This window comes from Python bivittatus, unplaced genomic scaffold (assembly GCF_059951505.1).
Source record: "Python bivittatus isolate LINGU-HERP-01145 unplaced genomic scaffold, Pbiv_v1 ctg000020_np1212, whole genome shotgun sequence".
Lineage (NCBI taxonomy): Eukaryota > Metazoa > Chordata > Lepidosauria > Squamata > Pythonidae > Python > Python bivittatus.
This window is the reverse complement of record NW_028277030.1, coordinates 117,397,200-117,420,005: the sequence shown is the minus strand read 5'-3', so window position 1 is coordinate 117,420,005 and position 22,806 is coordinate 117,397,200. Positions and strand designations below refer to the sequence as shown.

General features: G+C 36.2%; 1 protein-coding gene across 2 annotated transcripts in view; it reads right to left on the bottom strand.

Annotated features, from left to right (window-relative positions):
• DYNC2LI1 (dynein cytoplasmic 2 light intermediate chain 1) overlaps positions 1-22,806 on the bottom strand; it is a 41,043-nt gene that overhangs the window by 5,536 nt on the left and 12,701 nt on the right. The window contains exons 7-13 of one of the 2 annotated variants that reach the window (XM_088147593.1): positions 20,886-20,954; positions 18,054-18,131; positions 14,931-15,007; positions 14,420-14,490; positions 13,815-13,912; positions 11,841-11,933; positions 636-2,475 (exon numbers count right to left, since the gene is read on the bottom strand). In XM_088147593.1, the coding sequence (XP_088003719.1) occupies positions 2,413-2,475; positions 11,841-11,933; positions 13,815-13,912; positions 14,420-14,490; positions 14,931-15,007; positions 18,054-18,131; positions 20,886-20,954 (549 nt within the window). In that variant the 3' untranslated portion in view covers positions 636-2,412. Of the gene's footprint in view, positions 1-635; positions 2,476-11,840; positions 11,934-13,814; positions 13,913-14,419; positions 14,491-14,930; positions 15,008-18,053; positions 18,132-20,885; positions 20,955-22,806 lie in introns of those variants that run through there. The other variant, XM_088147603.1, reaches the window with a different exon arrangement.

Here is a 22,806-nt window from a genome sequence, read left to right as displayed (position 1 = left end):
GACAATGATGATGGAAACAGGCATGGAAAAACAAGGAAATGTTCCAAAAGATCCCAGGAGGTTCCGACCTCAAATGGGTATGCTAAAGGGTGCTAATGGATAGGTAGTAACTTATTCAAAGAAGCTCAAACAAATATGGAAGCAGTATATTGAAATTCTATACAATAGGAATGTCAATATCCATAATACCTTGGAAGACATTCCTATTTAGTAGAACCTCTAGTACTAGAAGATGAAGTTTGAGTCCGGTCATCATCAAATCCCAAGGCTACGACAACTGAATATGGACAACTGAATAGAATATGGTTACTTGCCATATTCTAAAGGAATATGGCAAGTAACAAAAGTAATCTGTAAAGATTCTAACCAAACTATGCGAGCCAATCTGGAGAACAGAGAGGACAACAGATGGAAGAGGTCAGTCTACATACTAATAGCAAAGAAAGGAGACTTAACAGAGTGCAAACAGTTACACTATATCCTTAAGTTACATGCTAGCAAAATAATGTTTAGGATCATCTAATGGAAATTAGAGCCCTACATGGAAAGGAAGATGCCAGATATTCATTTTAGAACAGGTTGAGGAAAAAGAAACATTATTTCTGATGTAGACTGGATAATTGGGAAAGCTGAAGAATACCAAAAAGAAGTCAATATGGGCTCCATTGATTATAGCAAGGCCTTTAATTGTGTTAACCATGTTAAGCTGTGAAATGTCCTTAGGAAAATGGAAATGGAAAAACCTACTGTATATACAGGATAAGAAACTACAGTCCAGATGGAATATGACAAAATAGACTGGTTCCAGGTCAGGAAAGAAACAAGACAAAACTTTTTATTTTCTCCTTATTTGTTCAACCTAAGGAAGGCTTTATTGGAATTAATATGTTCTGAGAAGAAGTAATTATGTATTTATTTGAATTTGAAACAAAATTTATTATTTTTAGATGCACACTCTTTTGGACTACATACGTTCAAAATGGAAATTGCAGCTGGATAATGGAAATGGATTCTCCATTCTCTTATTATTACCCTTATTATTGCTAAGAGATTAGTTCTTCAATACAGATAGTCCTTGATTAACAACGGTAATTGGAACTGGGAACTCCATTACTAAGCAACATGGTTGTAAGGCACAATGTCACAGGACCACACTGACTTATGACAACAGTTCAGACAGTTCCAGTTGAAGTTGTTAGGCAAATCCCATGCAGTTATTAGGCACAACATCATGTGAACATTTGTGACCTCCTGCCGGCTTCCCCATTGACTTTGCTCGTCAGAAGCCGGCAATGAAGGTTGCAAATGGCAATCATGTGACCACAGGATGCTGCAACCATCATAATTATGAGCCAGCTGCTGAGTGCCCGAATCACAATCATGTGACCACAGGGATGCTGCAACTGCTGCAACTTTGAGGATCGGCTGTAAGTCTCCTTGTTCAGACCATCATAACTTTGAATGGTTGCTGAATAAATGTTTGTTAACCAAGGACTACCTGTACTGAAGAAAAAGACAAATTTATGGCCCCAGTTAGTCAGTGGATTGAAGACTTGATGTTACTTGTATCTTACAAATCAATTACCTATAGACATAGATTATGCATGGACAATTACAATGAAATAGAGTTATCTTTTATTGAAATTGTTATGTAAAAATATCATATATATGTATTTCTATATGCATGAGAAGTCCTTATATATACAATTTATCTTGTAATGAAATCTTTATTTACAATGTAAATACTTTTCATTTCTTTTCAATACAGTTTAATTGGTTTAAACTATTAAATCATCAAGATGAATTTCCTTATATTCAAGTATACTTTTGCTAAGATCAGTAAAATCTGTGCACTCAATTTAAACAAAAACAGTCTGCAAAAAACCCTGAATTAAATACCTTAATATTGTCCAATAGTTTAAAAAAATCATTTACTGCATGTGTTTATGTCTGGAAAAGTTATGGATGCTTATGGCTGAGCTGGTAAACAACATACTACAATGTTCTACACCTACAGGAATTATTTACTAAAACTTATTTCAATGTAGCCAACAGATGAATACATACACACACATGGTTTGAATGTAAGGACTGGCTGTGCTAGCACTAGGGCACTAGCACATCAACCTGCTGTTCAGATGATCCTTCAGGTAGCCTTTCAACTCTTCTAGAAACCACTTATCTCACGTTACATATACATTTGCATTTATTTCTCAAACAGTTTTGCAATACTGTCTCCTCTTAATGATTTTTATGGAGGCATAATCCATATATCATTAACAACAATAAGAGTACAATATTTTTAACTGATTCATCTATTTAACAGCTGTTCAAACCTTACTTGAATCCACTTAAATATATGAAATAGAGGTTTAAACTGACAACTGGATGAAAGGTCAAGAATCATATTGGTCAAGAATCAAATTCTATTTCTTTCCAGGTTTTAGCAGCATTTCTTTTGTACTGTTCTAATTCCTGAAAGGGAAACAGATAGATTGGAACATTAAATCTCAAGATCTAAGCAACTGTATTGTTCTTTTCTGCAAATATTATGAATCCAACTTTGAGTATCATTCTACATTCTACTGCAGACATTGAATCAGACTCAATCCTTCTCCTTTGTATCCTATAAGTATACACACTAAACTTGTGAGTATAAGTCTCTGTATATATGATGGGTGCTCACTGCGACTGGGCTTGGTGGTTGGAAGGGCTTATTCATGGAGTAGTGGGCACAAGTCAAGGAGGAACAGATGCTGCAGGAATAGTGGAATATTCTAATATTGTCTGTTTAGCTCAAATTATAGATGGATATCTTCCATGGAAAAGATAACTGAACTTGGATTCTTTTGTATAGATCTGAAATAGTTGTTCTGAAAAGAGCAAATCATATAAGGAACCATGTCACAAAAAGAATGCCCTTTATCAGGGATAACTGTAATCATTACCTTCCTCTGCATGATTTGCCTACCAGTTTAATCTCTAACTTAATGTTTCTGATAAAAGTGATGGCATGTAAATACTAAAAATATATCAGATTTCTTTAAAAATTAAGCATATCAAGCTGTTTTAATATCTGAAATGCCTGTTATAGCACTACATAAATTTTATTTGATCCATAGCATATACTGACAGTATGAATTTTACAGTACTGTAAATATTGTAATGTATTTAATGTATATCATAACAAATAAATAATATAGTGAATATCTGAAGGGCAGAACCCAGCATACCCAAGAAGACACACTTAAGCCAACTGATATGAATAAAGATATCTTGATTTTTTATGTTTTACTGATTTTATTTGACTGTTGTGAGCCTCCCAGAATCATTGAGAGTCGGGTGGCATACAAGTTTAATAAATTAAATTAAAATAAAATCAGTGTCACAATAAAATAGTACATAAACATAAGTTTTAAAATCAAAGATGACATTTTAGATATAACAAATGAAAAATTAGTCTTAACACCTAGAAGAAAAGAAGCCCTGCATTGAATATATCAGAGAGAGCCAGTTTGATATAGTGGATAAGGCACTGGCCTAGAAACAAGGAGGTTGTGAGTTCTAGGCCTCCCTTAGGCATGAAAACCAGCTGGGTAAATTTGGGCCAGTCACTTTCTCTCAGCCCAACCTACCTTGCAGGGTTATTGTTGTGGGGAAAATAGGAGGCAGAAATATTAGGAATATTAGGTATGATTGCTGCCTTGAATTGACAAAATATTACAAGAAAAAAAGGTGGGATAAAAATCTAATAATAAATAATAAAATTTAATAATATCAGCTAATACAATATCAGTGAATTTTAATTATGAGTGTGATGAAAAAGAAATCCACAGAATAAGCCATGGCTAAACAAGCTTTCAGGTACATTTTTATGACATTAAGCAAACTGTAGCTCTACCTTCTAATTTCATACTGTTTCCAGTGCCAAGATTTGCTAGAAAAATTACTGAAGACTATTACTGTAAGTGCACTCATATCAACCACTTGCAGTTTCAAAGAGCCCTTACCCAGGGCTATACCAAGGCATTGCAATAGCTTTTTATTCAATACAGTCAACAGCTGAAAACTGAAATTGATTTTAAATTTTCAAAATGGAAAGGGTATAAACATGAACTAAACCATTTAGCATCATAATAAAAATGAAAACATTATTTCACAATTATGGGCATTTTATGAGATTTAAATTATGTTTTAGTTAGGGATACATCCTTCTGTACATTTTGCATAATTGTTAATTAACTTCTCAAACTGAGTGCATTCATTTTCAGTTCCTTCTTGTTCTTCAGCTGCATACTTACTTATCTGATCAGGCAAAGCAGAAAGTGATTTGACTACTAAGAACTGTGCAAACAACTTGAAAAAGTACCAACAATTGTACTAAGTACTAAACAACTGAGCTATAATTGGTTTTTAAAATATCCAGAAATTAAGTCCAGTGTCATCCATTCCAGGACGTAGCACAAAGATCAGTTTGAATTCAGAATGGACTGTAGACCTTGTGAGGAGTTAGGAGTGGGGAATCTCCTTATTATAGTTAAAGGTTAGCAAAATTACTTTCTAGTATCACAGTCTGATAATGATATAAATAAACAATAAAAAAGATTAATTATTTCACAATACCTCTGAAGTGTATAGCATTGACAATGTAGGTTTATTCTATCAAATTATTTGTATTAAGAAAATAAGTAAACAGAATCTCATATCCTGTGATTTTAAGTATCTTCTGGGAGCTAGGACTGTTCTTTGTCACTACAAGGCATTCAATGCCTATCTTATTGCCATCAAGTATTGAAAAATGATCATCTGTGTAGAATGAAAAAGTCATAAGAAAGAAGTACACTGATGTATATGGACATGTGGTGTGTTCTATAATGATGGTACTTTTTCCATGGCAGTTGAGGATCATTGCAAAGAAGGTTCAAACAGTTTCATTCTAAGGTTTTTTTCTTTGACTTCGAGAAAGATTTGGCTAGAAATAGAGAGCCTTGGTACTGCTTGCAATGTGTGGTCCCTGGTGTCAGCAGCAGTATGAGAAGTGTATTAAACTCTATAGATAGTCATTCTGAGTCCAAAGAGCAACATGAAATGATCAGGGAAAAATGCACGAACTAAAAAGCTACCATGCATGAATACCTCCAAGAAACAGAATACAAAGCATTATATTTGACAGTATACCTTTAGCATAAATGCTCTTCTCTCTATAAATGCTTTATCTTTAAAAGAATGTATGGAACAAAGGACTACAAAAAGGGTGGAAAAGATTAGCTTTCTGAAGCATTTAATACTTATTCTTAAGATAACAGCCATTTCACTCTCAATTTTCATATAATTATGGGAAATCCTAATGCATTTAAAAACTGAATGTAGCTAGGGAATTGTTTTCTTACAGATGTATTCAGGGTTATCTGGCAGCTTTTAAAATCAAATGAAATATAAAAATCCCAAAATGTTTTCATAAAAGCCAGTTCAAATGTTACAATAATCTTATAATAACTGAACTTCAAGATGGAAATTTTAGGGAAATAACTACAGATAATTTTCTTTTGACAGAAACTTGTCTATTACCATATTTTTCCTGCAATAGTACCAGCAACAAAAGCAGTAGCAACTTTCAATGGCATCAATAGCGATTACAATCTTTTGAAAAGAAAAGAACACTGCAACTAAGAAACTCCTGGAAAAAGATTAAATCATATTGAAAATTAATCTCACTGCTACCCTATTTTCCCTTTTTTGTTAATAAAAGCAGCATCCAATCATGTTTTGAATGAATGAAAAGCAAGAATGTATATAACAAGCAATTAAATTGAATGCTCTATTCTAAGTGACAAAATAAATTCAGTAACATGTCTGAGCATTATGAAAGTCATATTCCAGTGGAATCTACACACACTCATACACAAATCAGGATCACAATTAATGACCTAAATCTGTCATTTCAAATACATTTGTTATCTAGTGGAAGTATCCTAGAGTATTTATTTAATTGTAGATGATTTCAGGTCCATAAATAAATAAACAATAAACATTATATCAGTAAGATAATAATTTGGTTCACTTCTAATGATGTCATCACTAAGATGCACTTATATTAAACTAGGCCTTTAAATACAGTGTTGAAATTCAGAATTCTGAAAGTTGTATAGAAAATATGCAGTTATTTAAGATTTTAAAATATTTTATATGGACCAATTTTTACAGAGCTAGCTTTGATTTTATGCTTGATGCAGTCCAGGATACTGATCTAGAAACAGTCAAATCAAGGGTAGCAAACTATATTCATTGTTCTGCAACAATGAATTCAAACCTGACATTTGTACACATGGACATCCATATAATGTTATTTCATGCAAATAAGCACAACCTTTAAAACAATTGTTCAACCTAGAGCCTCTTTAACAACATTGATGAAACATATATAATACAGACGATGAAAAGTTCTCAAATTAATAAAGAGAAAACTTAAGTGTTGATATGGAATTTGACAGAAGATGAAAAACAATCTGTGAATTGGCTAACTGGCTTTAACATTACTGCTAAATAGGCTAAATAAGAACAATTATTTACCAGCTTGAAAACATATAATGCCTGATATTTCTAGATGAAAGAAATGAAATTTGTCTTGGTTAGGAAGAACTGCAGCAGTCAAAATTAATAATTTACCAAGACTAAATTTTCTGTTTCAAATTATTCTAGTTCCTATTGAGAATAAAGTACTGAATGATTGGCACAGACAAATAATGAATTAAATACGGTCTAACAAAACACCAAGAAACAGATTCAAGAATTTGCAAGATTCAAAAGAATGATATGGCCTAGTGGTTCCAAATTTCAGACTGTAGTATCATGCCAGTCACCCAGTGTGGATTTCAGAATGGATTATACTTCTTTATGGTATAATGGAAGGGCCAGGCTTTCCACAGGGATTGCATAGATGTATTTGGGTTAATATACATAGAAATAAACCATTTTCTAGAAACTATCTACAGACACTCCTCTATTCGTAAGAATACGTTATGTTCCAAGAGGCTGTTCGTAAGTCCATTTTGTTTGCAAGCCCAACCAAGTATAAAAAACATGCCTCCCAATGTGTGACAGTGCTGCCAAGCATATGTATGAGGCTCACCATAAACTAACCCTTTCCTGCCTTTTCCCACTTTCTGGGACCTTCTAGGTTGAAGTTGCAGACAGGTTTGTTCGTATCCACAAACGCTCAGTAAGTAGAGAATTAACTCAAAACTTCATAAGTAGAGGACCGCCTGTAATATTAGGCAACTTACTCAATATCAAGGATAAATATATATAAAAGAAGAATAAGATCGATTTCTCCCATCTTGCTTCATTACTAAATGTCTACTTTTATGATGAAGAAAATACTATACCAAGTAAGGCACATATAAACTCATTCAGGTATGGAAGCCAAATAGGGCAGAATACTTCAAGACGGATGTCTTGTGCTACCAGACACAACTACAGCGTGTCTTTTAATATTTGGCCTTCTTTTTGTTAAAAAAAAAAAAAAGACGACTGAGTAGTGGATAACATGGAAGAGTAACAAATACACTTGGCCAGGCCTGACACTAGATAGACCCTCACATTCTTTACTAGGTATCTTTAAGCCAGTTTCTACCTCTCAGGCTAAGCTACTTCACAGGACTGCTGTATTGTAACAAGGGGAGGGAAGATGTCTTTTGATCTGGGAGGGACAGCAGAATATAAATGTCATAACATAAAAGAATACATGCACATATGTTTATCCATCATGCTATTTCCTTTTAGGGTAAGCAGTGATATGCAATAATGCGTGAAGTGCAGAGAAAAAGTAAGCAAAAAAAAAATTAAAGATATGAAGTAAGAAAAAAGGAATACAGCTAATTCCATTCCTTACAATACAGCACATTCTACCCACTATCTTTCAACCAGCATTTGTATCTTAAAATTTCTCCATCTATTCCTTTATCTTTAGTTAATATTCTACAACAGTACACAAATTCATCTACTTGCTCTATTTTGTTGCCTTTTTAATGTATAACTTGCACTGGTGCACTCCATTTTCTCTGTCAAACAAAACTACCAAAACTACTTTGATGCATTAATTTTTAGTTTCATACTCCTTGTTGCATCATGTAATCTATCTAACATTCATGGCAAATGATTCAGGTTGTCAGCAAAACAATGCCATAGTCTGCATACAAACGTACGTATATATTCACATCCCCAGCCAACATGCCTCCAGTATCACTATAAGCATTTATGCATTTGTCCATAAATATATTATATCAACTGGATATCATGTATCCTTGTTTTACTCTCTGTGTAATGCTGAAACATTCACTAAGTCCTTTATTTATCAGACATGCTTTATTTCCTTTTATATTACATTCAGCAACCAACCTTCACTTCCATTTTCATGCAAAATATGCCATAATTCAAGCCTATGTATTTTATCAAAAGCTTTCTCAAAACCAACAAACACATCCAGCTATACATCTTGGCCTTGGGCCAAACAGGTGATGTAGTAGAAATGCTGACCCAGTGCCTGGAGGCTCTCAGGGTCAGGATGGGGAGGAACAGGGATTGAATCCCTCCAAGATTGAGTGCCCTTGGCTTTGTGGGCCAAATGATTCCAAGAAAATGCCCTCTTTCACTCTGAATAGAGTTCTGCCACCTGTTTAGAGATGGCTTGCAATCTGGAGGTCCTCCTGGATTTAGAGTGCCTGCTTTTAATCAGCACATGGCAGCTGTGACCAGTTGTACAGTTACATCTTGTGCACTAATTGTAACCACTCCTGGATAGGAGACCCTGCTCATAGTCATTCATGCTGTAGTCATTTTCTGTTTGGATTACTGTAATGTGCTCCACACAGGGCTGCCCTTAAAGAACTTTCAGAAACTGGATGGTCTCACCCAGCAGCTTCACACAGATGTTAAACTGCAGAGGACAGAGAATAGAATCCTGCAAAGCACATTTCTATGGCTAGATGTCCCCCACCCCATACCAAATGGAACTAGTCATATAGGAAGGAGGAAAGTCAACACAACACTGTGTCTTCCACTCACAATTCCTGAAGCTGCTCTAGAAGGATACTTTGATTAATGATATTGAAAACTGCTGAGAGATCAAGGAGAGCTGGGATGGATGCATCACCCCCATCCTTATCCTGCCAGAGACTATAAAAAAATAATCAATGCTGTATCAGTACTACAATCAGGACTGAAACCTAATTAAAAGGGAAGGTTGGACACAGGATGAAAATTGTCCAACACCACTGGATCCAGGATGGTTTCTTGTGGAGGATATGGTTCACCATCCCTTCCCTCAAGGATTCATCCACCACCACCTGGATCCAACTGCAGGAAGTGATTATCTTAGCATCTTAGTTAAGTTCAGACCTTAGACAGAAAGATACCTGATTTTTTTAAAAAAATCTATATGGGCTGCTTATTCAAGTGCTTTGTGCTGAATTGGAGGTATATAAAAACACACATACTAGTAAATGGAAGTTTGTGATAAGAGCTCTGTCAAAGCCAGGTAGTTTTAGTTTGAGAAAAAGTAACCATTTTTTTGTCACCATTTCCACTGAAATAATAGCATTGTAAGTAATACTATGAAGCAAGTATGCACAACTTGTACTCCATTGGACTACAAACCATTTACCAAGTAGTGTGGTTTCACAGGTTCTTGATATCCATCTCCCCTCACCATATTTACTATCTACAGCGTGTGGCAAAAAGAGTATTTGGGTAGCTCTCATACATGGCTCTGGGCTGAATTTGGTATGGTGGATGACAAAGTATACAAGTATATAAGAATAACTAATGAATTAGAGAAAAAATATCTAGTGAATGGTTTTGATACCACCACTGATATTCTTTGGTGGTCTTTTACTTGATTGTACAATGAGTCATGGAATGCAGCATAATCAAGTATGCTCCACAATTTCTATAAAAAGTCAAAGCATTTTGCTATGTGATTTTTATCACAGGCTTAGACCAATTCTCAACTGCTTTCTATAGTTTTTTAAAATAATTTTTATTGTTATTGAAGATTTTTTTTAAAAACAACAATAATAAAAGACAATATAAACTAAACTCAAAAAGAAAAAGAAAGACAAGGAAAGATAGAATAGAAAGTGCAAGAGAAGCAACAAAAAAAAAAGGGGGGGAGAGGAAAAAATAAGAAAAAGAAAAGAAATATTTAAACAAGTGACTTCTGATCTTCATCGCAAGTACAAACAAATTTATTGATTCTTCACCCCCTATAAAGCTACATGCAAGTATCTCTTCTTCCCATAACCCATCCCTTATATATACACAAATCTATAAATCCATACATTTCAGTCCCGGTGTCAGCAAAAAGTCCATAAAGGATTCTCAGAGTTTTATATCTTGTCTTATTTTAGCCTTAGTCAAACAAACCAACTTTGTACTCCTTCCTTTTGCTTCTAACAATCTTGATCTTCAATTCATTCGGTCTCTCTTCAGTTTTTGTTTTTCCCATCTCAAAGGCTTCTTCAAGGCTTTAGCAAACCTCTTTTATAAATCAAGTAAGGAGTCATTATCCAGGTCATTCTCTTCGCTTATCGTTTGTATTTCCACTTTAACTGTTATCTCTGTCTTAATAATCCACATTTTTTTTTATTTTCCAGTATTTCAACAACTTCTTTATATTCTAATATTTCTGCATCAGATAAGGCGTGTTTCAGCTCTTTATCCTATAGATCTTCCAAGGTATTCTCTTTCACATCTGCCATTTCTTCTTTAATATCTTTTAGAAATAATCTATCCATAGAAGCAAACATAATTGCTGACATTGTAGCTGCTAGTTTCTGTCCCCATTCTTCAAATATCTCCTGGAGTATTTCAAATGTCATACCAATTTCTGTCATTTTGTCCCAATGCTGGCCAAAGACAAAAGGCAAGCCTGTCTCTCTCTCTCTCTTTTTCCTTTTATGCCTGGAATCTTTAGTCCCCTCTAGTGTCCAATTTCTGAAATCATAAAGTCTTGAATTTCTATTATGGCTTAAGGTAGACTAAACAATTTAGTTCCCATGAAGGCATTATTTATTTATATAATTATTTCCAAAATCTTATAGCAAAAGTCCAAATTCTTCTGGTCTCTTAATTAGTTTATTACTTTCTTGAATTAAAGTCTTATTCAGCTTTTTGCCATTTATTTCAAACTCTTTAAATTTCTAAACGTATAATTATTTTTTATTTTATTCTGGAACGAAGGAAAACTTACCAGGTGGCTTTGCAAACTTGTCATTTTTAAGATCTCTGTTAGCCTTGAGATAGTTAAATAGGTAATTTTAGAAAGTGATTAGAAAGTGAGGTTAGCAAACCCAGTGTCCTTAAAAAGACTCCACCGCAGCTGAGCGTAATGGCTTCCCTTTGTCTCCTGGCAATGAAACTCATGGGAAACTGCTGTCCTGTGGTCTCCTTGTGAGGAGCAGCCATCTGGAGTACAAGTAAGCAATCTTTCATCCTATCCTTATCCAGAGAGGTTCCATGGGAGTGGTCTACTTGCCTGCCCTTCGGTTGTGGCTGTGAACTCGACTCCGCTTGTTTGGAGACGTGCTAGCTTTCCATTCCTCACCCAGAAATTCTCATCTGCTTTCTTTCTATAGTAACTCAAATTGTTATATATTAACTTAGGAAATTGTTATTTGTACAGGGATTTGGAGCAAATATCCCCCTTGTGGGTAAAAGGGAATTTCTGACCAGGAAAGTTCAATAATACTGATTTTGGGCATATTTATAGCAGCTAAGAAACACCAGATAAGTTATCCAGGTTTTATTATAGAAACTATTGCCACAATAGTAGCACAACATACCTCATTTTTTTGACTTCGCATGGCATCAACTTCATATTCAGCATATTGTGGATCCTGAGCTGGGTCCCTAGCTTCTTTGAAAATGCCTACATTCTGAAAAATATAAAGTAAAAAGAATAAAAAACAATTCCATTTATTTGCTTAACTTAGGCCTGCCCTGAAATATCCCTGTAGAAGAAGTAGAGATACATTTTCATTCCAAGTATCCCATTTTCCTTTGCTAATTATTTGTTGTGGACCTTTTAGTTGAAAGGCTCTTTATTTTATATTATGATGTAATGATTAATTGTATTATTGTTTCAATTATTATTTTATTCTGAGTCTGTACTATCTTAATTATAAGTACATAATAAATAAAACTACTACTGATCATACACAAATTAATGCATAATTCATACATATGAATTTATAAGTACTAACATTCATAATACATGCACATACTGTACATCACTTCATACTCATTCTTCCAGACACACAAGATATACTGACAGCCTTTCACACAGTCTCACTCAATCTACTTCCTTTCCTAGTATGCAGAAATTAGATCTGAAAAAATGCTCCCCTGAAACCAATGGGAAGTTTTTAAAACTTTTTTAAAACATGGGCAGGGTTCTGAAGATGTAGGTTGGATGGACAGGTAAGCTGAACCAAATTTGGCCCTTGGGACCTGTTTCCATCACGGAGACTAATCCTACTACTCTATCCTGGCTGAAAGCCAACTGCATTGAATGCAGATAATCAGAATCATTCAAACATATCTGGAGCAATGAGGGTTCATCATCTCAATAACCTTTTCCAGAAACAAAATATTTGAGACTGCCCTATAACTGCACATATCTTCCAGTTCAATGAAAAGTTTCTTCTATAGCTGCCTCCTTTAGACAAGGGGAAGACAACCTACTCACAAGAAGCAACTGATCACCTCATCTAAGCATAGGCATGGTCCCAAGAGGGCCAATTAATCAACCAGGAGGGTGGATGGGTGAGCAAATAGTTGCCTTCTTCCCTCTGCATACACTGTTCCCAGCCTTGAGATCCTCAAGCCCCCCCGCCACCAAAAAAAAAAAGATGCAAGAAGCTCTTGCTGAAATTACATTCCTATGACCTGTGCAACACTGGAGTCCAAGTTGAGAAGGTATGATACAAATTGTTCACAGCAAGCCACTGACTGTTTCAGTTCACTCACTCTATCATATTAATCAAGATGCTGCAGAGTATGTCAACAGACTTTAGAACTATTATTTAGTAACACTGAATTAGATAAAATGGCTTCATAGACATTTTAGACAAGAAGATTGTGTTGTTACTACCTAGAGCAGGGATCAGCAACATATAGCCCATTTTGGCAATGGGTTCATCAGCCACCTTGATGTAGGCAGAGCCACAAATCCTCCAGAAATAGTGTGGCATGGGCTCTGGACCCTGTGCAGTAGGTTGCTGACTCCTGGTCTAGAGGCTATAGGGACTTGGATGGGGGAGAGCTGACTCAGACTCAACCCTCATAAGACCAAGTGGCTGTGGATTTTGGGACCACCTGGATCCCAAGACTTTAGTTCTGACCCATCCCAAGTCATGAGACCCATCCAAGTCTTTGGTTCTGGATGGGGTCACAATGCCCCAAACGAACCTGGGGTGCAACTGTAAGTTGTCCTAGACTCAGGACTTTTACTTCAAAGTCCAGATGGTAGCTGTGGCTTGGAAGGCCTTTTCACAGCTCCATCTTGTGCACCAATTGTGCCTGCTTCTGGATTGGAAGGCCCTGCTTGTGGTCAGCTCGTAATTACTACAATGTGCTCTATATGGGGCTATCCTTGATGGCCACTTGGAAGCTGTAGCTGATCCAGAATATAGCAGTGGGGTAGTTATGGACCTTGGTATGCTCAGTCATATTTTATTGGCACAAACTGTGGTGAACAAAACTAATAATTGGTGTTAATTAGAGGCAATTTAGATATAAATTAGACATATGCCTACCTTTGGGGGAAATGCCTTTCCAAAAACCTTCTTCCATAAATCCAAAGGTGTTTGTGCATGCAACTTTCCAATGTCACTATCAGCAGCAGGAGGGGGACCTAATGGTTATTAAAATTATTTGTAATAATATTTACTCAATGATTTAAAAGAAAAATCAGCCATCTGTCATCTGTTCCCTCTTCCCATTTTCTCCAGAACACCCCTGTGAGGTAGGCTAGGCTGAGAGAGAGTGACTGGCTTAAAATCATTTGGTGAGCAACCAGATGGCCAAGAGGCAACTCAGAACATTGAAACTACTATACTACAGCTAAAATCTGTACACATACTGTATGTCTGGGTGTAATTCTTACTGAACTCAGTAAAACTTACTGCGGACCAGATATGCATAGGATTACACTGTAATTTTCATAAATAGGATAGTATCAAAGAAAACTTTTGAATCTTTTAAAATTTTTGCAAACTACTTCAATAATATCATACATAAATGCATTCTGTAGATGTTTCAGAACCACTTTTATTTTTGTCTGTTTCATCCTTGTATTCTCTAAATTCTCAACTCTGTATGGACAATAATAACTATACCAGACTGAAAAAAGATCACCAACCTATTTGACTAAGAGAGTCCATTCCTGCTGGGATAAAGAGTGGTTTACTTGAGTCCACTGACATGGATTTGCTTTAAAAATATGAAAAGAACAAATTAGTTATTAACACTGTCCAAAAGTCTAATTTGCAACGTAGATAAATGAGCAGGACTATGCAATTCTTCATATTCAGTTCCAAAAGGTACTTTGGAGTGTATGAGGGCATAAATGTAACACCTGTCTGCAACTCTTTAAAGAAACTATGGTTTTTCCTGGGACTGCTACAAAAGCCCACATGTTACGAAAGTTTTGCTCATTCAGAGCAAGAAAATATTCTCTAGAGAAAAACCTTATTTAAAATTTTTTTCAACGTGTGTAATTTTGCTTGCTTCATAACCCTTAATGTGGGTGGCCAAGATTTGAGAACAAGAATCCCAGATCATATGGAAGAGTTGCCTTAAAAAATCTGTTTGTATTCAGTTGCTGAACACTTTGGATAGGATTGCCATTTATATAAAATCATGTAACTTACCTTCTGTCAAAGCCAAAGGCCAAGTGGTTAATAAGCGCACGTGTTTTCAACCACAGAGCTTCAGATTTGCTAGTAAACTGAGAGAAGAACATAACAATTTGGGTTATACTCTTCAGAGGAAACATAGTAAAATGCCATTCCCAGCCCATTCCAAACTTGCCAATAATATTATGAACATACACTGATTCCTGTGGCCCATACTACATCAGCTTTGATGTAGAGACAATATTTCTAAGTTTTTAAGATCTCGTTAATTCTAACCATTAATAATTTTAAAGACTGGTGCATGTCTACTTCCTTTAAAAGGGTTAAATATTATCCAATATTATCCTTTTAATATTAAAAGATTAATATTATCTAATTATTAATCTTTTAAAAGTATTATTATCCTTATATTAATATTTTAAGATAATATAGCACATGTGGCAGGTTCCCTTGAAAGTCACAGAAAAAGTATGGGAAGAGGATTTGGGATGTCAGCTCTGTAAGTGAGCTTGCAATTCTTTATAGCATAAATTTGCCATCATTTATGATACTGCATTCCTCTGAAGTAATGTTATAGCAATCAACATCCTTCTATATTCATTGGAGTACTTTTAATGAAACTGGGATATATTACCATGTACAGTAGCCATGCCTATTTAGTTATTCATCTTGATTAAATAATTCAAGAAGAATGAGAATATTCTTTAATAAACTTTGGTAATTAATCACATTGTAGGTTCATTGTTCATACTTCCTAAGATTTATAAACAGGTGCAACACAAGAAAATTCCCCTTTTCCTGTTAGTTGCCAGATTTATTACTGCAAATAACTAGAAAACTACAGTATGTTTTTGGGGGCGGGGTTACTGTTATTTAAAAGTACAGGAAAATTGCAATGGCTAAAAAAACACAATGGTAAAGTATTTTAAAGAACAACTGCAGCTTGTTTTAATGAAATCTATTCTCCATTTTTAGCTATATTTTCTGATATACCTAAAATATTTTCTAATACCTTCATTTACATAAAAACCATTTTGAGTAGACAGCTGAGTATGGAGGACTCCCACTTAGAATCCTTTTTAGTAGAAAACCGGGGTATACTGTAACCATTTAAAATGAATATATTTATAATTCGGTATTTCTTCTTAGTATTATATAATCACTTACATACATATAAATATATAATGGTATTAGTATTGCCAAATGCATACATTTGTTGTTAATTTTTGTTTTTTTCCCTTTCTACCCTTGTAGTTTTATATTTCTGTATTATTGATATGTGTCTGTTTCAATAATAACTTTTAAAGGCCTGGCCTTGAAGGGACCTCTGAAATATTCTCATAGGTGATATCAGAGAGAAGGAAGTCCTACTGAGGATGTGCTGGGAGAACACTCTGGTTCTGAAGCTTGTAGTAAAAGAAATAAGTATCTATGCCAATAGATCAACTGTCTTGTACTGAAAACAATGGACATATTTTTTTTGCGGCAGGAAAAGATAAAAGTAAAAACCCTGTACCTTCTTGGTATCAGCAGGATTTTAGAGAGGGTGTCTGCATGCAGTACAGCTAACAATTCAGGTTACAATAGTGTTCACTGAGATTAGTTGGTCAACTAAATATCAGTTAGATCCAATAATCTACTAACTACAATATAGTGATTTAATTCAGAAGCTATCAAGCCTTCACACACAAAAAACTGATTCATTGCAACATAAAAATAGTGATTTTTTTTTTAATACAGAAGAATTTTCTTTATTGAAGAGTATTTAAGATAACCGTAACATTTCTATACTCTAGATTTAGATCTATACTATCCATAGTGTTACAAACTTGTTATTATGTTTCCTTTGGTTGTACTTTTGTTTGTAAATAAAATGTACCAATTTCTTCCATCTGGCCTTGTAAGGAAATTAATTGAACATTTCATTTACATTCCCTTGTGCTATAATTTTTTCAAACAGGGCAGGCACAATAATACATAGTACTAGACAATTCATGACCCGCTGGTCATCATTTCAGAGATACTTCCTTATCTAAACAGAGAAACATAATGACCAAGGGAAAAAAGCAGTGGGAGTGTGAGCGACTTATGACTTGCTGCCGGCTTCCCCCTTGACTTTTCTTGTGGGAAGCTGGCAGGGAGCATCAGAAATCTCCTTCCCTCCCTCCCTTTTTCTCCTTCCTTCCTTCCTTCCTTCCTTCCTTCCTTCCTTCCTTCCTTCCTTCCTTCCTTCCTTCCTTCCTTCCTTCCTTCCTTCCTTCCTTCCTTCCCCCCCCCCCCATGTGTAATATAAGTGTGAGCTGTTTGCCCTCCCCTCACTATCTCAGGAGAGCCCTGGTGCAGCCTCCTCCTCCTCAACTGACTCAATGGAACTGCCTGCCACTTTGCTGGGGGGAGGTGGAACAAAGGGAGCTGTGGACCATGAGGAAAACTGCACTCCTGCTCCTCATTCTGGCGTATCCCCAAGGGCCCTCTTCCTTGAGGGAGGAAGAGGACTCACCTGTTGACTGCCTGCACCCCCCCCCCCCCCGCCAGCCCTATCTTGCCAGCAGGCATCTGAGTCATTCCCTCATCCTTCCCTCAATGCCCACCACCATTAAGAGTTTTAAAATGTTGGCCTTGGTTCCAAAGCAGCCAATTGCCACTTGCCCATCGGGCCTGGCCACCAGCTGACTGAGTGCAGGGGACAGAGGGAGGCGGGAAAGAGGTTGGGAATATGCCTATGACAATCATGTGACCTGGACTGACTGCAGCAGCACAGCAGTGCTGTAGTGGCCACAAATTTCCCAAATTTCAATCCCACCAGAGTAATGGTTCCTGGATTTTGGATGCATTCTGTAAGTTAGCCCATTTGAGGTACCTTGGTTCAAAAACTGTTGCCCCATGATGCACTGTTTCACCCAACTGAAGGCTACAGACATGAGAGTTTTAGTAGTATATAGATTCTAAATGTATTTGTATCTGAGATTTTCAAACATATATTTTTACAGGACTTTTTTTAAAATATATATTTTTATAAGATGGAATTTGGTTTTTTCATTCTTGCCACACATTAAGTTTATATTTTTAGTGAAGCCAACAGAACCTAAAAGGATTAAATATCAGCTGGAATGTACTTTTGAAATATAACAGACATACCGCTAAAGATGCACCATAATAATGAGCAACAAATCGAAGTGTCTTGTATATTATTTTTTTCATCTCAGAATCAAAGTCCTAAAAAAATGAATAATATCCCAGGTGTTTTATAATGTATAACAGTGTTACATTACATAACAGTAACTTTTATGTGAGATGGGTGACTATATAAATATGATAAACAAATAAAATAAAAATAAATAAATAAATATTCTTAACTAAGACATATGTAACAATTCATATTATCTCAAACATTACTTTCACCTCAGTATTAGTAAAACCATATTACTGTTTCTCTGAAAGGTGATAACCTAGCTCTGTTATTGCCATTAATTTATCAAAATGTGTGAAAGCAGAATTATAGAGATGGATTATTTTTATTAATTTTTGGTACAATAAAATGAAACTGGTTTTCATCTTACCTTTTATTTTTACTGACCTTAAATGTACATGGACATGTTTAAATCTATTATTATTGCTAGAAATAAATTAAATGAATATGCCAATGTATATATGATGAAATTTTGCAATATTGGCCAACTGTTAAAACTACTATAACTAAATAATAGTGCCAGAGGAGTTTATCTGTTTCCAAGCATGAACTATATAAACTAAGACTGATTCAGATATAATTATTCTAGCCCAATAAGCCTTGCTTTATTGGGCCAAGAATAAATATTGTATCTATGTATAAATCAGGAAATTGTGGTTTAATTATAGACTACAAACCAATACTTCAAACCCAAACAACTGTTTGATATATTAAAATTAAATCGGAATTATCCAGCTTAGAAAACAGAAAACTGTGATTTAATAAACCAAGAACTCTTCTATTACAGTACAAGTAGTCCTCAAGTTACAATGGCAATTGGGACCAAGATTGCTGTCGCTAAGTGATGCAGTTGTAAAGTGTGATGTCATGTGACTGCATTGCTTAGTGACGGCAGTCCAGGAAGTCCCAGTTGTCATCATAACCCAGGATGCATTGGTCGTTAAGTGGGAAGTGGCAGGAGTCCCACACAAGGAGTGTGAGGGTGCCACAGGGAGGTGGGAGACCCAGCGCAGGCCATGCGTCAGTTGAGGGAGGGGTGCTGTGGTGTGGCGTGAGCGCAGGGAGGCTGGGGAAGGAGGGCATGGGATGTGTGTTATTTGAAGAATGGCATGAGCAGTCTTGGGAAGAACGCCAGGCTGGGTGCACACTGTCAGCAGAGGGAGGAAGATGGCAAAGATCAGCTGGATGCGGCTGGGCCTGTGGAATACAGGGTGGTGGGGGTAGCTGGGCTTTGAGCTGTGGCAGCTGGCCAGGGCACAGGGCTTGAGGTAGCACTGCTTCAGCCTCTGTGCTGCCACCAAGGAGTGCCACTGTGCAGGGCAACCAAAAGGGCAGAGATGGGGGGGAGACAGGTGGGTGGGGAGAGTTGAAGTACCCCTACAGTTGTAAGTGCAGGTGGGCTGCCAAGCACCTGAATTTTGATGATGTGATCGTAGGGGTGCTGCAACGGCCATAACTTTGGGGACCAGGTGTAAGTACCATTTGTTCAGCACCACTGTAACATCGAATGGTAGCTGAATGAATGGTCATAACTTGAGGATTACCTGTATAAGAACAGAAGAGAGGTGAGAAGGCAAGAGGGGTAGCATGGCTTCAAGAAGGTTATGCCTTAACTGGGCTTATTTAAAAAATTATTCTTTTTTTTTCCAGCATACTTCGGAAATATCATTTAAATGTGTAAGTTGTGGATACTTCACTAATGGGCATCTGATCATAATTACACCCACTATTTCTTGCCAAAGCTGTAATTCTGATCAGCTTCAACTACCTCTATCTACTTCTCAAAGACAAACTTTTTCTACCATGCCCCATAAGGGTCTGTTCATTCTCTTTTTTTGGAATATGGCCGAACCATCTTGAAGGAATATGACTTCTATCAAAGAAACCTAGGTCTGCAATGCTAGGAATTAGGCATCAGTAGACATGAATTGGCAAGAAGGTCTTATGTTACTACCAAGAGTGAAAGTTTTCTAAAATATACTGAATCCTACTTAATAAAGCTTAGAAACTGTAAGATTTAAGAATGCAAAAGGAACTTTTGTCATAATAACAATGTGTTCATTTTTATTTTTTAAATGCATTAAAATGAGACAACGAAAGGAACATGTGTTGATGGTAAACTGTATAACTACAACCCTGAAATATAACAATGTGTTCATTTTTATTTTTTAAATGCATTAAAATGAGACAACGAAAGGAACATGTGTTGATGGTAAACTGTATAACTACAACCCTGAAATTTTATAATATTAAAAGTTTAAAAAACACAAATTAGAAAGCATATTGAGACTTAATAGATTTCTCTAGGAGGGAATTCCACAATTTAACAAGTCCTATCTTTGCTACTAATGTATCTAATCTTCCAGGACTTCTTCAGCTGAATTTGATGAAGGTGCTCCTTCAAAAAACCCCATGGTTTCAATAATTTGCTTTATAAATCAATGTCAGGACTTAAGAACGTGAAACTATCATTCAATTCTGATCAGAGGAACAGATTAGTACTCCAAATCAATGGTTAAGTGATGACAGTGTGTAGATTTGCTAGAGAAAGAAGAATATGCTAATGATTCAGTCACTTTAAAATGGAAACTTCATTGTTACATATTTAACTTACTCATTCCCAATGGTAACTGTACATATTACATTCCTTGGCATCAATAAGCTAAAGGAAAAATAACACTTAGTACAAATAAATATATATAATGAAGTTATTTTAAAAAATAAAAATCCAAGTTCACCAAAATATACATAGCAAAAAAGCTTAAATGTATATTACTTACATGAAACAGATCATATTTGCTTCCAATTATAACTAGTGGAATTGGAAATGGGTCAATCAGCTCACGATCCTAATAAGAAACAACAGTATTTATCAATTACAAACGTATTCAGTTATCATGACAATGTCCTAAAAAGGTTAAAGCTCCATATTATATAGACAAGTGTCATTTCTCAATCTGAGCTTTGAATAAATAGAATTTAAGATTACATAGCAATTAATCTGTAATGGTCAAATGGGGATGCCACTAACTCCTAAGAAAGAAGAATTTATTAAACTCAGTTCAAACCATGAGGATGCCACATCTCCACCAGTCTGTCCTGATTCTTCCAAAATTAAATTTTATTGGGTGATCTCTGGTTCTAGTATTTTGGGAATAAGAAAATAGCTTCTCCTTGTCTATTCACAACATGCATATGTTGTACACCTCAATCATGTTCCCTCTCATTTGCCTCCTTTCAGCCCTAAAAGCACTAAATGTCACAAACTTCCCCAACAGAGAAGCTGCTCTATCCCTTGATCATCTTAGTTTCCCTCCTCTGAATCTCCCCTAGTTTCACTATATACTTTTTGATGTGCAGTGACCAGAACTGCACAGTATTTCAAATGGGGCTGCACCACTGATTTATATAAGCCCATTTTGATACTGGCATCTCTATTTTCAGTACCATTTTGTGTTGGCCTTTTATACAGCAGATGCATGCTGTGTTGACACCTTCATTGAACTGTTTACTATTACACCATGATTAATTTCCTCATCAGTCACTGCCAGCTCTGATCCCATTAGTCTGTATGACAAATGTTGACAGTTTTCAGTAAAGTGGTCAATAGAGAAAAACCAAATTTAGTCATATTGTTTTCTTCATTTTAATTGTTTGTTCATATTAATATTGATTAATAAATAATTACTCTATATCCATTTATTTATTTATCAAATTTATATAGCTGTCCATCTATACAAAGAAGTCTGTGCAGTGAACAGAAATAAAAACAAACCGATAGAGATCCACCAAAAAAAAACAAAAAAACCCCACAAAACACAAATCACACCCTGGGTCAAGGACCCTAAACAACGCATTATCAGCTCATAAACCAAACCACATCAACACCAGAGCTCCATTAACAACCTATGCCCAGTGTCTGGAGAAAGAACCAGGGTTATGCTGTCTGTATCTCAGGGGAGAGGTTGTTCCACAAGATAGGTGCCATGCCAGAGAAGACATGCTTTGTGGAGCCTGCCAGCTGACACTGCTTAAGCAATAGGACTCAGAGCAGGCCCACTCTGTGTCCTGTCGCAGGCCAAACACACACAAGCACACAGAGAGTCTGAGCTCACCAAGACATTCTGCCAGATCCAGTGGGATGGGAAGAAACTATTAGGAATAGGCAGTCCCATAAGTAACCTGGCCCCATGTAATGTAGAGCTTTAAAGCTGAACACCAGCACCCTGCATTGTACCCTAAAGCCCACTGGAAGCCAGTACAGCTCAAGTGGCAGCGATGTTCTGTAAACGTACAGGTAATCCTCGACTTACAACAATTGGGACTGGAATTTCCGTTGCTAAGCAATGCAGTTGTAATTGCGAGATGTCATGTGACCACATCACTTAGTGACAGCAATCCTGGCACTCCCTGTTGCAGTTGTTAAGCAAATTCCATCAGTCGTTAGCTGAGGACCATCCCAATCCAAGTCATTCCAGGCTTGGTCCCTCCCAACTCCCCCACCCACCTATCTCCCCCCATCTCTGCCCTTCTGGCTCCCCTGCACCCTGCCCTGACGACCTGTATTAAGGTGCTGCCAATACTGCACATGCCACTACATTTTGGTCCAACTAAAGCTTCTGAATGTTCTTCAAGGGCAGCCCCATGTTGCAGTATGTTGCAACAGTTCAATTAGGAGGTAATTAAGGCACGAGTGACCAT